Here is an 18,148-nt window from a genome sequence, read left to right on the forward strand (position 1 = left end):
CTGACAACCATCAGTCTGTCAGCATGATTTCCGATTAGACAGTGACCTGTCATGACGGACACAATGACTGAGACGTCTGTTCTAGCTAATGACAGCAAAGCAGTAGACCTCTTCTAGTCTAGATTAGGCCACATAGTTTTGGAATGCTAGCAGCCCCCTTTTTTTTGACCATCTATCATTCGTTGACGTTCGGGTTTGATCCTGAAAACTTAGCTTACATGTCGCTAGAGGTATATCCACAAATTCAGTATCCCTGGAATGTGTAGGGTAGTTTCTAGTCTCGCAAGCTCGTCCGCCTTACAATTCCCTGGAATATCTCTGTAACCCGGTACCTAGAACAGGTGAATATTGAACTGGTCAGGCATTTCGTTAAGAGATCTGCGATAGTCGATGGTGGTTTTTGAATTCAGAAATACGCTCTCCAGGGATTTAATGGCTGCCCGGGAGTCTGAGAAGATATTTATGCCAATCGTCGTAATGACATTACAAATTAGTCATTCCACCACTTCCTTAATTGCAAGGATCTCCGCTTGATACACACTGCAGTGGTGGGGTAACCTTTTCGATATGACTTTTATCAAAAGCGCTCAGGTAGGGTGTAATCCACACTTCCTGGATTAAGGATGACACAGCTTCCGTAGCCGCCACATGACCAAAGACAGAGTTCTCTTAGCCTCACAGCAGTGGTCGCAGCAATTTGTCTCACCATAATGTCCAGAGGCATTAGGTGTAGCATTAAATTCATTGTATCAGATGGTGTCGTCCTCAGTGCGGCTGTGATGTACAAACAAACCATACTTTGGATCCGGTTGAGTATTGAATAGTAGGTGGACTTTTAAAGCGCCGTCCACCAGACCAAAACATCATATAGCATTATTGGTCTGACAACTGCAGTATATACCCAGTGCATGACACGCAGTCTAAACCCCCAACGTTTGCCAATGGCTCTCTTGCAGGTATATAGGGCAAGAGTTGCCTTTCTTGCCCTTTTTAAAATGTTGGATTTGAGGTTCAATTTGCTGTCCAGCAAAACACTCAGGTATTTTGCGCTTTCAGTAAATGTAACATTCTCTGCCTCTAAGGAGACAGTAGCCATTGTGGGTTACTTGGATCTCCTGGTGAAAAGAACTACTTCTGTCCGTCACGGATTTACGCCAAGGCACGCCGAGCTTCCTGATGTACTTCTCTAAGTGTGCTGGGAAACTAACCGCAATTGCCAAGTCATCAGCATACGCGACCACTTTTACACCTATTTCTTCCAGGGACAATGATATATTGTTAATGGCTACATTCCAAAGTAGAGGAGACAGTACACCTCCTTGAGGTGTTCATCTGCTGACCCATCATTTTAGATCTACAGATCCCAAGCCTGCCGTAATGCATATTTTAGTAGGTAATATAAATAATACACCACACCTACCCTATAAGTACAAAGTGGGAACTATATCTAATTCTGAATCAATTTGATGGACCTCGCGGGATGTTTTCGGATGGGTTATTAAACAATCCGTATAGATTTTCAAGCGAATATGTTCAAAATATTGCAAATTACCCAAAATCTGACGAACATATATTATATCCAAACCTGAACCTATTTTTTCCAATTTAAATAGGCTTCGTCTCTACGCTACAAAATGTATGTGCCAAATGTGGAGCCGATCGTTTGTACACAAATTAACATGGACAGACGGTCAGACAGACACAGCTCAATCAAATCAGAAAGTGATTCTGAGTCATCGTTATACTTCCTTGACAGCGAGAGAAACCTCTACGTAGGCGACAAGGACGTGAAGGTCTGTTTCAGTGGGCTTACCCTTACTACATGTTTGTTGTTGCCGACACAGGCGATCTTCAGGGATCTTTGCCCTAAGATATGTTTCTATCAAACTCTCGAGAGTTTTCAGCATGAAGAATGACAAACTAGTAGGGCGAAAATCTTTCGCTTTCGTATCGTATGTTTTTTCTGCTTTTGGAATGAAAATGACCTTTGTGTCCCTACATCCCACAGGCATATACGACATGCTGATACAAACCGAGTATATCTCCCTAAGCCAAGGAGTCAGTCTGTCGCACACAGTTTGTAATTCATCCGGTGATACATCATCAGGGCCTGCAGACTTCAAGGACTCGAATATTTTTATCGCCCAAAAAATTTTCGACTCAGATATAATTTTCCCAATAACTTCCGACGAATGCATACCAGTGACAACCTCTTCTACCTCCACGTTGTCCGTTGGAGTTTGCTCACTAGACATTGTCCATATATTTTCCGACTTTTGAATGTATCCCACCGTAATAGGTCTCGAGGATAGGATCTTCCTTAGCCTAGAGGCCTCAGATGTATCCTCCATGGAGTTGCAGTAATCCACCCGGGATTTGATCTGAGCCTTTCTCAGCACGCCCTTGTATTTTCTTAGCTCAGCTTTGTAGACGTCCCAATCGTGTGGTGCCCTTGTTTAAGAGTCTTTTGCAGTCCTTTCTTAGACCAACCAGTTCTGGGGTCCACCATGGTGGTCGCTGTTTGCCCCTTGGCTTGACACAAGGACATGCTGACACAAGCGAGTCATTCAGGGCCTTCGTGATCCGCTTGACCATTATGTCTATGTTCTCAGCAGTTTTCACTTCCTTTTCTGGTCTAGAAGGGATAGTCGTACAGAAATTTTTCCAATCCGCCTTTCTTCTGTATAGCCGAGGGACCACTTTTGTAGTATTTTCGCCAAGGCTGAAACTTTATTACCGCCGAAGTGGCCTTACAATGATGGAGATTCGGCAAGGACAGCGGAGTATTGACTATCTCACTCCAATCGTTCCTAGGTATGTAACCCTGCTATTCTCTCTTGTCGACAACTACCATCACCAAACTGTCCCTGTTCTTGGGTCCGTATTACTTTTGTTTGCCGTACCACCACTGCCGGACCCTAGATCTACCGCTCCACTGGAAACAGAAGCAGATCATCAACCGCCTAATGGATAACACTATCGTAGCTATCCTTGAGTGTCTTAATAATTTCCCCGAAGAAAATTTGGGAAAAAGTTACCTCAAAGCAAATCAAGTTCTGCATTGCTTATAAACCATTAAGTTCCCGGCCGACACATGATAACTATGAGCACCACACAGGCTGGAACCTTGAGCTTCGACTTGTGTGGTGTCCATCGTTATCATGGGAAGCTTAGCTGAAAACTACCGGGCGCGTCCACAAGTTGCGGATGGTGGAAAGCTCCGTTTTTATGCGGAGTAGCTGCAAATGCGGCTGCTGGCAGTCAGCAATTTTCGACAGGAGAGTCTCAGTGAGGGGTCAGGTGGCACTGGCTCTTAATTAAATACTCAGTGCCAATGAGACTCCAGATGATAAGGCGAGTTATTGGCGCCTTCAAATAAGCAATGGCCAACATCAGCGTCTGTTTCCAGGTTAAGGGCGGCTGGAGGCGAGCGTCGGATCTTGGAGCAAGCGGCTCGCCACAACGAGGGATACATGTACAATCGCACAAAACCCATGCGGTTGGGCCGCTGGGCCAGTAACCCGCCCCCGGAAATCTATGAGAACTACCATGAGAAACAAAGGAATAGTAAAAACGGACCCCTCAACGTTGACGACCCACGCAAACGAAAAAAGGAACATGATTTGCGGATCTGCACCTGGAATGTCGGCACTTCTTATAGAGAAGGTGCAGTATACGCTATAGCGGATGTATTAGAGAAGTACAAGGCAGATATTACCGCCTTACAGGATGTGCGATGGACTGGGAATGGTGTCACTACAACACCAAACTGTGACGAACTATACTATAGCTGCCATAACACGAGACATAAATTTGGCTGTGGATTTGTGGTTAGTCGGAGACTAAAACACCTTGTCTCCAGCTTTACTCCGGTGGTTGAGAGGCTAGCCACAATCCGCATAAAAGCCAAATTCTTCAACATCAGCCTTATTTGTGCCCATGCCCCGATGAACAGACTAAGGATATTTTCTACGAGCGCCCAAAGAGAGAATATGACCGCTGCACCGCCCACGATATTAAAATCGTTCTGGGATATTTTAATGCGAAGATAGGGAAGGAAGACATTTTTGGTCCAACAGTCGGAAAGTTTAGCCTCCACGAGATGGGTTGAGGCTGATAGATTTCGCCGCGGCAAAAAACATGGTAGTTAATAGCAACAGATTTTAACATAAAAATATTCACAAAGGCACTTGGATATAGATTCGGATCATTACCTCGTTGCAGCAAAGGTTTGCACCCGTTTGAACATGGTTAGGAAAGTACGATCTGACACTGCACGGAAACTGGACATTGAAAAGTTGCAAACACAACAAATGGCAGCGGCATACTCCACTCGACTGACCCAACTGCTTGATGAAAGCACTCCTTGTTCCGAGGATGTAATGGCGCAGTGGCAAACTATTGCCCACTCCATGGAAAATGCCGCGAAATCCGAACTTGGGTACCGGAAGCCTCCTCCAAGAAACCCATGGTACGACCAAGTGTGTCGAGATGCTACTGAAGCTAAGAATGCGGCATATAGAGCAACCCTGCAATCAGTAGCAACGCGCCAGATGAACGAGAGGTATCCGAAGAAAGAAAAATAAATTGGAAAGACGTGAGTGTAAATGTGAGCGAATTGAGACGTACAGGAGTCAGAATGAAGTCCGGAAATTCTACCAAATAGTTAAACATCAAACCGACGGCTTTGGTGCAGGCACATCCTCCTGCAGAGACAAAGAAGGAAATCTGGTAACTAACATAGAGAACATGCTGAGGATATGGAAAGAACATTTTACCCAACTACTAGTTGCCGACGTTGGCGGCGAAGAGGATACCGCAGAACCAATCCCTGATGATGGTATAGAACCATTTTAACCTCCTAGTTAGAATGAGGTCCAAGTAGCAGTGACCCGACTGAAGAACAACAAGGCAGCAGGAGCCGACGGGTTACCCGCTGAACTATTTAAGACCGGAGGCGACACGCTGATAAGGCGTATGCATCAGCTTATCTGCGCAATCTGGCTAGAAGAACGCATACCCGATGATTGAAACCTTATCATACTATGTCCCGTACACAAGAAAGAGACAAGACGGAATGTGCCAACTACAGAGGAATAAGTCTCCTCCCCATCGCATACAAAATACTCTCGAGCGTACATTGTGAAAGATTAAAACCTAAAGTCAATGAGATAATTCGGCCCTATCAATGCGGCTTAAGAACTGGTAAATCCACCCTAGACTAGATATTCACACTGCGCCAAGTCCTGGAAAAGACTCGAGAAGGAGAACTCAACACCTACCATCTCTTTGTTGACTACAAAGCCGCCTTCGATACTTCTTTATGTTCAAAGGTATTTCAAGCCATGTCTGAGTTTGCAATCCCTCCAAAATTAATAAGACTCTGCAGGATGACTCTTGCTGATACGCGTTCCTCAGTAAGAATAGAAAAGAATCTCTCGGAACCATTTAATACCAAACGAGGTTTCAGACAAGGAGACAGCCTATCGTGTGATCTCTTTAATATCCTACTGGAAAAGATTATACGAGATGCAGATGTGAATATATATGGCACATTGATCACAAGAGAACACATGCTACTCGCCTATGCCGACGACATCGATATCACAGGTCGGTCACCGGAAGTAGTAACGGCAGTCTTTGAAAGAATCGAAAGAGAGTCAGTGAAAATGGGTCTGGCAGTAAATGAAGATAAGACGAAATGGATGGTTTCTACTCCCAAAAAGCCTTGCATAACCGAGCAGATAAAGAAAATGGAGAAAGTTGGGAACCACAACTTTGAGACAGTCAGTAACTTTATCTACCTCGGCACCGCCGTTATTGAAACGAATGAGACCAGTTTTGAGATTAAGCGAAGAAGAATACTGGCAAACAGATGCCAGTATTAGCAGTTTAGAAACAAGACCACCTCTCGACAGACCAAGACTACACTATACAAGACACTGATACTACCCGTGCTGTTATATGGTTCTGAAGCATGGGTACTTGTGAAAGCAGATGAGGTAGTGCTTGGAGTATTTGAGAGAAAGATTCTTCGTAAAATATATGGACCAGTTTGAGTTAATTGAGAATATAGGCGTCGTATGAACCGCGAGCTGTATGACGTCTATAGCATAGTTACACGCGTCAAAATACAACGTCTGCGTTGGCTAGGTCATGTTGTCAGAATAGATGAAGAAGCTCCCGCAAAGAAGTCTTTTGAAGGTAAACACGCTGGTACACGCAAACCGGGAAGACCAAAAGCCCGATGGAAAGATCAAGTGGTGGGAGACACCTCGAAACTTGGTGTCAGAGATTTTAGAATGGGCGCAGAAGATCGAGGCGCTTGGAACGCTATTCTAAGTTAGGCTAGTGGAACAAATATTCTGTCATAGCCAATTAAAGTAAAGTAAATAAGTAAGTATAAGCCATTAAGTTACTCTTGGGGCATTTTCTTTCAGAGCTCGAATGATTAAAGTATATTGGTATTGTGAGACTATAGAGTGAAGTCGATATTGGAACTTTCAGAGGCCTAATGCTTCTGTCTTAGCGCCTTAATCTATTCATGCTCTACCCCATATTGAGAAGTTGTTTTATATTTGATTTTTTTTCATACGACTTTAACTTTGAGCTTCACTATGTCCTTAAGGAAGTGTAGATTTACCCCATTACTGTTGCCTAATCAAATCAAGTAGTCATTAAGGTTTTTTTTTTAACAAAAATCTTTTGGGGATTCCAGTTAATCATTAATATCCTTGCCAATACAAACAAATAGAGCAGAGCAACCGAAGTGGTTGATGGCAAAACGAAATAACACGAATGTTAGCAGGGGTGGGCGTAAATGTAAATTATATTTGTTTAGTTCTCACATAGCCCCAATACAAGGCCAAAGTATAAAACAAATCAAATAAAATTTGATCTATGGAACATTAGTATATTGCACTGTCCTACAATATTTTAATATAAAGAAAACTAGAGCAGCATAGGAGGGGTATTATTATTTCGTGCTGTAGGAAATAAAACCAAATAAATTTTTTTTATACTTTTGAATGTCGCACAGTGGTCTAAAATCAAGAAATTATGAAATAATTCTGGAACTTTTGAACGGATAGGGAAATCTTCAACATTATTTATTGTGATGTTATTATTCCCACCGCCATAGAATAGGGGGTATATTGATTTAGTCATTCCGTTTGTAACACATCGAAATATCCATTTTCGACCCTACAAAGTATATATATTTCGGATCGTTGTAAAATTGCAAAACGATTTAACGATGTCTCTGTGTCTGTCCGTCCGTGTGTTCGTCCGTTGGGATCACGGTACAGTCTTTAAAAATTGAGATATTGAATTGATATTTTGCACAGATTCCTTTTTCGTCCATAGGCAGGTTAAGTTCGTATATGGGCTATATCGGACTATATCTTGACATAGTCCCTATATAGACCGATCCGCCGACTTAAGGTCTTAGGCTAATAAAAGCCACAATTATTATCCGATTTTGCTGAAAATTCAGACAGTGAGTTTAACCTAGATTGGTTCAGATTTAAATATAGCTGCTATATAGACCGATCTTTCGATTTAAGGTCTTGGGGCCATAAAAGGCGCATTTATTATCCGATTTCGCTGAAATTTTAAACAATGAGTTGTGTTAGGCTCTTCGTCATCTTTTTATATCCACTACCGTAGGATGGCGCTATACTAATCTAGTTATTCCTCGAAATACTCGTCTAAGACCACAAAAAGTATACATATATATATCGATCGTTTCGACATCCTGGGTCGATCTAGCCATGTCCGTCCGTCTGTCGAAATCACGATAGCGGTCGAACGCGTAAAGCTAGCCGCTTGAAATTTTACACAGATACTTAAAATTGATGTAGGTCGTTGGGGACTGTAAATGGGTTCACATTTAGATATAGCTTCCATATGAACCGATCTCCCGATTTGGCATCTTGTGCCTCTGAAAGCAGCAATTTTTGCCCAATTTGACTGAAATTTTGCACGTAGTGTTCTGTTCTGACAATTGTGCTAAGTACGGTCGAAATCAGGCTATAGCTTGTTATAGCTCCCATATAAACCGATCTCTCGATTGGACTTCTTGAGCCCTTACAAGCCGATATAGCTCCCATATAAACCTACCTCCCGATTTGACTTCTTGAGCCCCTGGAAGCCACAATTTTTGTCGGATTAGGCTGAAATTTTGCATGCGGTTTTCTATCCCTACTTATAACAACTGTGTCAAATACGGTCCAAATCTATCTATAACCTTATATAGCTCCCATGCAAACCGGTCTACTTATCATTCTTGTTCGGTTCCTAGAAATTTTAATTTTTGTTGGTTTGACAGAAGTTTGGTATGCAGAATAAAATTATGCCTTTCAGCAAAATTTATTTTGTAAAATTTTTTAGCAGAATCCATGGTGGTGGGTTCTCAAGATTCGACCCGGCCGAACTTAGCACGCTTTTACTTGTTTCAATTGGCCTAGGTCGGTCCAGATTTGGATATAGCTGCCATATAGTCCGATCTCTCAATGTAAAATCTTGGGCCCATACAGGACCCATTTTTGTCCGATTTCCCTGAAATTTAGGACAGTGAGATACACTTGGTATAGCTTGCTCTACTATTAGAGCGATATCAAGATAAGGTCCGGTTCGGACCACAATTAAATTATATGTTGGAGACCTGTGTAAAATGTCAGCCAATTCGAATAAGAATTGCGCGCTTTGGGGGCTCAAGAAGTAAAATAGTGAGATCGATTTATATGGGAGCTGTATTAGGCTATAGACCGATTCAGACCATAATAAACACGTATGTTGATGGTCATAAGAGGATCCGTCGTACAAAATTTCAGGCAAATCATATAATAATTGCAACCTCTATAGGCTCAAGAAGTCAAGATCCCAGATCGGTTTAATGACAGCTATATAAGGTTATGAACCGATTTGAGCCTTATTTGGTTGAATAAGTTGTTGAAAGTCATAATAAAACACGTCATGCAAAATTTCAGCCAAATCGGATACAAATTGCGCCCTCTAGAAGCTCAAGAAGTCAAGTCACCAGATCGGTTTATATGGCAGCTATATCAGGTTATAGACCGATTTGAACCATATTTCGCACGGTCGTTAGATATCATAAAAAAATACTTCGAGCAAAATTTCATTCAAATCGCATAAGAATTGCGCCATTTAGTGGCGCAAGAAGTTAAGAATCAAGATCGGTTTATATGGCAGCTATATCAGGTTTTTGACCGATTTGAACCATATTTGACACAGTTGTTATATATCATAGCGAAACACGTGGTGCAAAATTTCATTCCAATCGGATAAGAATTGCGCCCATTAGAGGCTCAAGACAAGACCCAAGATCAGTTTATATGGCACCTATATCACGTTGTGGACCGATTTGAACCATACTTGACACAGTTGTTATATATCATAGCGAAACACGTGGTGCAAAATTTCATTCCAATCGGATAAGAATTGCGCACTCTAGAGACTCAAGAAGTCAATACCCAAGATCGGTTTATATGGCAGTTATATCAAAACATGGACAAATATGGCCCATTTACAATCCCAACCGACCTACACTAATAGGAAGTATTTGTGCAAAATTTCAAGCGGCTAACTTTACTCCTTCGAAAGTTAGCGTGCTTTCGATCACGGAATTCGTGAAGTGGTGTGGTGCAAGGACGTCGAGTGTGAACATCTTTACCGACAGTAAAATTGTCATAAGGGCAATAACCACCAGTACGGTAAGGTGGCGAACAGTCTTGCAGTGTAAGAAGGAGATTAACGCCTTCTCTGAGAATGACAAAATCCGCATTGTTTGGGTGCCGGGCCATAACGGAGTAATGGGGAATGAAAGAGCAGACGATTCTGCCGTCAATAAACTTGGTTTACCCGAGGCCTTTCGGGTAGACGCAGTCCAAGTTAAGGGAGTGGGCGACGAAAGCGCATGCAACATTGTGGAACAGCGAAACGGTCGGTAGGATGGCGAAAATCCTATGGGGGGATCCAGATCGTGAGAAGACGAGGCTATTTGTAATTTTGAAGTATTTAACAACTACTTCAGGATTGATTTGGCTGTATTTTGGTGTTTCGGTTTAAGCTTTGACAAAGAAATGGCCATATCAAAAGTTGGTTTGATAACGCCAAACTCTTCAGTTTGTGCTTTACTGTATCCCTTCACCCTTACATGTGAAAGTACAAGCTAATGCATCACTTATCCAGTGGTCCTTATGCGGCAGCACATCATTTATTTGCATTGTTTTCGATCAATTTTTCATTCATTTGTTTAGTTGTTTGGAGGAATTTGGATTGTCAAAGTGAATCTTACATAATTCACAGTACTTCAGCTAGTCCAGCACGCTTAAAAATGTTTGTAGCATAGTGCTGTGTTCAAACAAAATAGTTAAACACAAAACAACCAGCAAGAGTCCAACGAATAAAATATAGAAATTATAAGGGACAATTTGTTTGATCATTACTCACATTAACTAAATCCTGTGAAGGCGTTTTTGTCACCAAATTATTCGAAGGAAATAGACGAGGCACACCATTGCCTATGGCACCACCATCGCCCTTGCCCATGTTGCCATTGCCAGCAGTCACAACACTACCACCACCACCACCACCACCACCATTGCTAGCTGCGGCACCTTGGCTTGACATGCGTTTTGCAGGAAGCGGAAGAAAGCCATTAGATGGTTGTTGGCCAATCGAATTATCACCTCCACTGGCTCGAATGGCCACTGCATTATTGTTGTTATAGGGCAATGCTTGCTCGGCTGTAAAGCCGTCAATATACATTTCTCGATGATTGTCGTCCATAATGTGCGAAGGCAATACTGTGGGGGGTTGGTCGAACGCAGTGACAGGGGCTGTGGTGCCATTTCCTGCGTTTGGCGACTTTAGTTGTACCGTGTCCAAGCCGAGCAACTCATTTCGACGAGTTTGTAAATGTTCTATCCAGGCCTCACATGTGGCCAGTCTTGGCCCAGGGCATGCTCCCTCCAACTTACCGATGGTCTCGTCCAGTCGCACAAATTCGCACACAACTTCCGCGTGATTCTAAAAAAACACACACAAACACAACAATAGCGGAAGTTAATCGAGATATCATCGAAAATTGTAATCGCATGTCCGTTTCTAATTAAAGTGACAAGTTTCATTTTTTTGGGAACAACTACGCAGTTGGCTTGGATATGAGTGGTCCAATTAATTGCAATGGAATTAACCTGGCTTTAATTACCGTTTGCGTCAAAGGCCACTGTGAGGGTGGCAGATTCAGTCCGCTTACAGCGCCTGCACCTCCCAGGGGTTCATTTAAAACACTGTTTGTATCCATGGACGAGTTACAGCCCATCATTTAAATCATGATCAAATTTATTAGGAATTTTTACGAAATCATGCTTTTGGTGCAGATTCATTCAGAACCGTTTCGTTGTCACTGTATTATTTTTGCGTGGCAAATATGCGCACCAGCAGGATAACTCAACAAAACAACAAAAACACTAAAACGTTCAATTTTATATTAGTGCCAAGGTTTGCGATGTTGTCACGCTAATGCTCACAATTTTAACCGTACGTTTGTTCAATTTCGACGTATACTCTGCGAATGAACTCAAGCGAGTTGGCGGTCAGCAATAAATAATAAATTCCATTTTCATACATTCACTCCTTAAGGGCAATTGTTTGTTTTGTTAGTCGATATGCGAGGACAGTTGGAGAAGTTAGGTTAAAAAAAAATATAATTGCCATTTTTTCTCTGAGATGAATTTTTCTTTACGGCATGAGCACAGAAAGTATCACTGCGAGAAAAATTCAATAACTTAATTTGTATGTGAAAAGAGTTGATGCTCAACAATTTTGGTAATGATTTTAATTGTTGAAGTGTGTCTGTTGATACTTGTTGATATTTTTATACAAGGCTAGCTGGACCGGGCCCGCTCCGCAGCGCCTTCTTTTACTTTATATGTAAGAAAAAATTTCCTTGTAATATTTATTTTCGACAATAAAAGATCTTTTGGTTTAACACTATATGTGCCTTTATCTTACTCCCATATGATCTTTATTGGTCTACGAATTTAAGTTTGGATGTAAGGTGTACTGCATTCTTAAAATACTTTATTTCAGCCCGATATTCTCATGATGTCTGATTTAGGGGTGTTTTCGGGCGGTCCCCCAGGCACTTGGCCCTGAAAAAGTATCAGCATCGTGCTCTTCTCTCAAATACCATTTATTTAAACCCCATATTGCCATGGGTTTTGAAGGGGAATTTACAGGATGAGGCGTCCCCAAAACACATGGTCCCGAAATTGGATATCAAATTCGTTTTCTAATCTCAAATACCTTTTATTTAAGCCACATATTGGCATGATCGAAAAATGTTTAACCTTTGGGGGTATTTTGGGGAAGGGGTGATACCTTAAATACATGGTCCTACATTTGGATATCAAATTCGTATTCTACTCCCAAATACCTTTATTTGAGCCCCATATTGCGATGGTTAGTTAAAAATTGCTATTTGTTGGGTATTTTGGGAAAAGGGTAGACCCCCAGAAAATTGATCCCGAAAGAGGGTATCAATTCTTGTTCTATCCCCCAATTCCTTTCATTGAAGCCCAACATTGACATAGTCGGTAAATATGCCCGATTTAGGGGTGTTTTGGGGAGTCACTAAGCCCTGAAAATAAATCAGCAATATGCTCTATTCTCATATATTTGAACCCCATATTGCCATTGGCCTCAAAATTGGATATCAAATTGGTTTTTTAATCTCAAATACCATTCATTTAAACCCCTTATTGAAAAAACCAGCAAATATGTCCGGTTTGGGGTATGGGCCCTAAAAACTATGAATATCGAGCTCCACTGTTTTGAAGACCAAAATTGTCTTGGTGAGCAAATACATCCTACTTGGGGTTGTTATTGTGGTGAGACGTCCCATGGATAGCTGGTCCCGAATGTTGATGTCAGATTCATGGTCTACTCCCAAATACTCTTCATTTGAGCTCCATTTTCCATTACCGGTTTGGGGGGTGTTTTAGGGGATGGGGAGGCCTCACAGTGACTTGGCTTTGAAAATATATATCAGATTCGTGTTATACTCTAAAATACCCCTTATTTGAGCCTCATATTGCAATGGTCAGCAAATACTTCCTATTTGAGTAGTGTTATGGGTTGGGGTGGCCCTATACATACTTGTCCCAAACATTGTTATCAGATTCGGGCCCCATATTGCTATAGTCGTAAATTTGTCTTCTGTGGGGGATGTTCTCGGGGATGGGCGGCCCCTCAAACACTTGGTCCCACATCTGGATATTAGATTCGTATTCTACATTCAAATACCTCTTATTTAAGCCCCATATTGCCATGGTCAGTAAATAAGTCCTGTTTGGGGTGTTTTGGCCAAGGGGTGGACCCCTAGAAACTTGGTCCCAAATTTGGATATCAGATTGTATTTTACTCGCAAATACCTTTCATTGGAGTCCCATATTGCCCTGGTTGGTAAATATGTCCGATTTAGGGGTGTTTTGGGGGTTGGATGGTCCCCCAAACACTTGGTCCAACAATTGGATATCAGATACTTTTTCTAATCTTAAATACCTTTCATTTGAGTCCCATATTGTCGTGATTGGTGTATATATGTATTTGGTAGGTTTTGGGGTGGGGCGCCCCACTCTCCCCTTAGGTACCCCATCCGAAATTTGGATACCAAAATTTTTTTGTAGGTTATTTTAAGAGAGCACACAAAATTTCGCTTAAATCGCACTACCTATCTCGGAGATCTGGCGTTTCTGAAAATTACGGTAAGGGGGAGGGTCCGCTCCCCCTTCAGATATCAAAAAATGTAGTACCCTATTTTCACCACGAAATCGGTTCAGCCGTTTCTGCATTTGCATATTTAACAAGTAAGGATGAGCTAAAGTCGGTCAAATATGACCTTTTGATACCCTACACCATATGCAGGCTAAATCGTCGGAATTGAAATTTGTTTTAATTAGATATGTAGAATTTCTACCATTATCCGTATATATATTTTAGGAGTTATAGAGTTTAATAAATGTGTGAGCAAAGGCCCTAAATGTGTGAAAACCGGTAGCTACTTATACATTTATTTTACAAAATTTAATATCATAATAAAGAGTGATTTCTTAAGAGCTATTGTCAAGTTTTTCAAAAAAACACATAAAATTCAGAAAAATTTATGAAATCTTTGATTAAATCGATAGTTCGGTCCATATAATTTAATGTTTGAAAATTATTTTATGCAAATGTTGACCGTGACTATGAATTTTTGCATACTTTTTTCAACATTTCGGCCCGTATCTCACGAATAAATACTTCAATGTTGTCTTCCTTATCTGTATAGACATGCGCTTTCACGTCCCACGATATAGGCAGCACATTGACCGGTCCCGAACGTAAAAAAAATATTCATCGAACTCGCTGCTCTGCTGGCATCGTCTTGTTGAAACCACATATCATGTTAGTCATGCTTTTGCATTTTGGTAGCGTGGTAGCGCTCACCATTCACAGTTGCGTTACGATTCGCATCATCTCTGAAGAAGTACAGTCCAATGATGCCACCAGGCTTTAAATCGCTCCATCTTGGCGGCCAGTTGACCGGTCCCGAAGTGAAATAAAATGTTCACCGAACTCGCCTCTCAATAAGTCCATTGCTACGCGTGCTGTGTGGCATGTGGCACCTTCTTGTTGAAACCACATATCGTGCAAGTCAAGCCCTTGCACTTTGTGCAAAAAAAGTTGGATATCATCTCACGGTAGCGCACACCATTCACAATTACGTTACGATTCGCATCATCTTCGAAGAAGTACGGTCCAATGATGCCACCAGCCCATAAACCACACCAAACTGTGACTTTTTCTGGATGCATTGGTAGCTCTTGCAATGCTTCTGGATGATCTTCACTCCAAAATCTACAATTCTGCTTATTTACGTACACATAGAGCCAAAAATGAGCTTCGTCGATGGAATGGAAGAAGCGGCGGTGAGTACGCATTTTAATAATAAAATTTAATAATTGCAAGCGTTGTTCGTTTGTAAGACGATTCATGGTTAAATTATAGACCAGGCTGAAGATGTTTGACAGTGAAACAAAACGGGCGTGAGCTGTTTAAACCAGTGTTGCAAAAAAGATAATAGCTAAAAAATCAACCTTTAATTTATGGTATTAGAATACTGATATATATATATGAGAGCTATGGCTAAATCTGAGCCGGTTTCTATAAAATTACTCAGTGATCAGAAAAGTCATTAGAGAAACCTTGTGCCTCATTACATAAGGATCGGTTATCAACTAACTAAAATATTGCAGTATTAGTTAAAATCGGACGAAAATCTATATTTGGGAGCTATATTTAAATCCAAACCGGTACCGATGAAACTCCGTAAAAATAAGAGGCATATCATATATCCCAGTACAGGATAACTATGAGCACGATACAGGCTGGAACTTTGAGCTCTGATCTGTGTGTACTGAAAAAAGTTTATCCTAATTTCAAAGATTCCAGGCAAAGATTAGCAAACTTAATTTAAAGATGATCAATTTTACTAAATTTTAAGGGAACATTCCTTTTGGTGAAAAATAAATCCTTAACTTTGAGTCTTGTTACTACTAAATTTCCCATGAACATTCATTTAAGGAACAGGGGATACTTCTCTCATATCTCTGTCGAAAGCACACTAACTTCGAAGGAGTAAAGTAAATCCTTGCGAGAACATTGGTGAGGTACTATGCCCTGTAAAAGTTCTCTTCAAAGAGGTGTCGCACGGCGGCACGCCGTTCGGACTCGGCTATAAAAAGGAGGCCCCTTATCATTGAACTTAAACTTGAATCGGACTTCACTCTTTGATATGTGATAAGTTTGCCCCTGTTCCTTAGTGGAATGTTTATGGGCAAAACTTGCAATTTGCAAAGCTAGACGCTTGAAAATTTGCACAAATACTTCTTATTAGTGTAGGTCAGCTAGGATTTTAAATGGGTCATATCGGTCCATGTTTTGATAAAGCTGCCATGTAAACCGATCTTGGATCTTGACTTCTTATGCCACTAGAGTGCGCAATTCTTATTCCATTTGACTGAAATTTTGCATGAAGTGTTTTGTTATGACTTCCAACAACTGTGTTAAGTATGGTTTAAATCGGTATATAGCCTGATATAGCTGCCATATAAACCGATCTGGGATTTTGACTTCTTGAGTCACTAGAGGGCGCAATTCTTATCCCATTAGACTAAAATTTTGCATGGAGTGTTTTGTTATGTCTTCCAACAACTGTGTTAAGTATGGTTTAAATTGGTATATAGCCTGATATAGCTGCCATATAAACCGATCTGGGATAAGAGTCAATCAGCGTTCAAAGTTTGAAACGGATGGCCTTGTCCGTTACTAAAAACAAAATTAAATTTAGATAGCATATTTTTTAAGTTTTTGGCTTTTGGCTCGCTCTCATCCTACGAATAAAAAAGTGTTTGCCTAATTTTTTTCTCAGCGTGGTGTTCGTCGTTGTCACGAGAAGCTTAGCTGCGAGCTACATGACGCGTCCGCAGGTTTTGGAAAGTGGAATGCTCCATATGGAGTAGCTGCCACTGCAGTCGCGGACAATCAGAGGTATTGAGCGGAGAGTCTCAATAAGATGCCGGGCGGCACAGGATTTTGGATAAATACTAGGTACCCATGAAGCTTAATATGACTAGTTATTAGTGTCATTAAATAACCAATGGCCATCATGTGCCCGCGGCGATCGGTCCTTTGGATCGGAGCTAGCTTGCTCTACTATAAGAGCCTAACGAGTATCGCTCCCATATAGACATATGGCTATAACAACAACAAGATGCATATTAGAAACTGTCGATCAAAAGTTAAGTTGTAAGTTAAGTTAAAAACTAAGTTATAGCAGTATTAGTCAAAATCGTACACAACGGTTCAGATTTATATATCTAAATCTGAACCGATTTCAACCAAAATCGGGACATTGGATGGTACATATATATGGGAGCTATATCTAAATTTGAACCGATTTCTAAGAAATTTGTGTTAAATTTCGAGAGAATTGGTTGGCAAATGACACCTCCAATAGACTTCGTCTTTAGGCTAAAAAAGACTTCTCTACTAAATTCGACGATAAATTGAAATGGAAAGAAGGTCAGACAGACAGACGGACATAGATGATCGAATCAGAAAGTGATTCTGAGACGATCGGTATGCTTATTAAGGTGTCTATCTCTTTTCGCTGTTCCCACGAGAAGTGTAGGCTATAAAAATATTGAAAACTTGCACCCGTTTCTTGAATAAGCTCAGTTTTCGAACAGTTTGTGAAATCGATTCTCAAAAACGTGGTACGAAACAATTATTAAGTACATATTTGAAAATATGTTTAGTATTATAAATTAAAATTAATCGGAACCAAATGACCCATTTGCAAAAACCAACGATCTTCTACAATAATAACAAGTATCAGTGAAAAATTTCAAGCATATAGGCTCATTCGTTCGTACGCTTTAGTTGAACGGACGGACGAATGTGGATGGACTGACTTAAAATGTGCAGACGATTGAGAATATATATATTTTGTGAGGCCCTAGATAAATATTTCGAGTTGATACGAATAAAATGGCAAGATTGGCATTTTCTTGGTGTGGGTATAAAAACATAGTAAAACTGCTAAAAATGACTCCGGAGTCGGAGTCGAACAATCGTGCCGGAGTCGAGTAAAAATTGTTCGACTCTGCAGCCCTGATTGAAACTACATGTGACCGATATGTTCAAACTGGCATGACGAGGGATTTGACCCTGTCGGATGTGGATCTGCATATCACAATGATCCCAGATTACTCCTGTGAAGAGTCGGGACCGAAAGATCATGAGAAGCGGGAATCTTCTCCTTTGGGAAGATACATTGTACCGCCATAGCGAGTCTGGAATCTCAAAATGGGTCGGCAACCGTCCGAAGTGGGCTACTGAAGCTAAATGCTCTGTTCTCACAAGGCACAGTGCACTGGATCTTGAGGTTCAAAGTGAATGGTAAAGAGAAAGAGAAAAAAAGCCTCTCAAAGGGTTTGCTCTTACCTACGAATGTTTGCTGGTAAGAGCAGTTCCGACCTCACAGAAAGAGGGAGATAGAGAGGGGGAAGGAGAGAAA

General features: G+C 41.1%; 1 protein-coding gene across 1 annotated transcript in view; it reads right to left on the reverse strand.

Moving 5' to 3' along the window:
- Positions 1–11,563, reverse strand: part of LOC106084098 (uncharacterized) — a 39,226-nt gene extending 27,663 nt beyond the window's left edge. The window contains exons 1-2 of the mRNA XM_013247573.2: positions 11,234–11,563; positions 10,474–11,052 (exon numbers count right to left, since the gene is read on the reverse strand). Coding sequence (XP_013103027.1) covers positions 10,474–11,052; positions 11,234–11,350 — 696 coding nt within the window. The 5' untranslated portion in view covers positions 11,351–11,563. The remainder of the gene's footprint in view (positions 1–10,473; positions 11,053–11,233) is intronic.
- Positions 11,564–18,148: the final 6,585 nt, after the last annotated feature.

The sequence above is a fragment of the Stomoxys calcitrans genome, chromosome 3 (assembly GCF_963082655.1).
Source record: "Stomoxys calcitrans chromosome 3, idStoCalc2.1, whole genome shotgun sequence".
Taxonomy (NCBI): Eukaryota; Metazoa; Arthropoda; class Insecta; order Diptera; family Muscidae; genus Stomoxys; species Stomoxys calcitrans.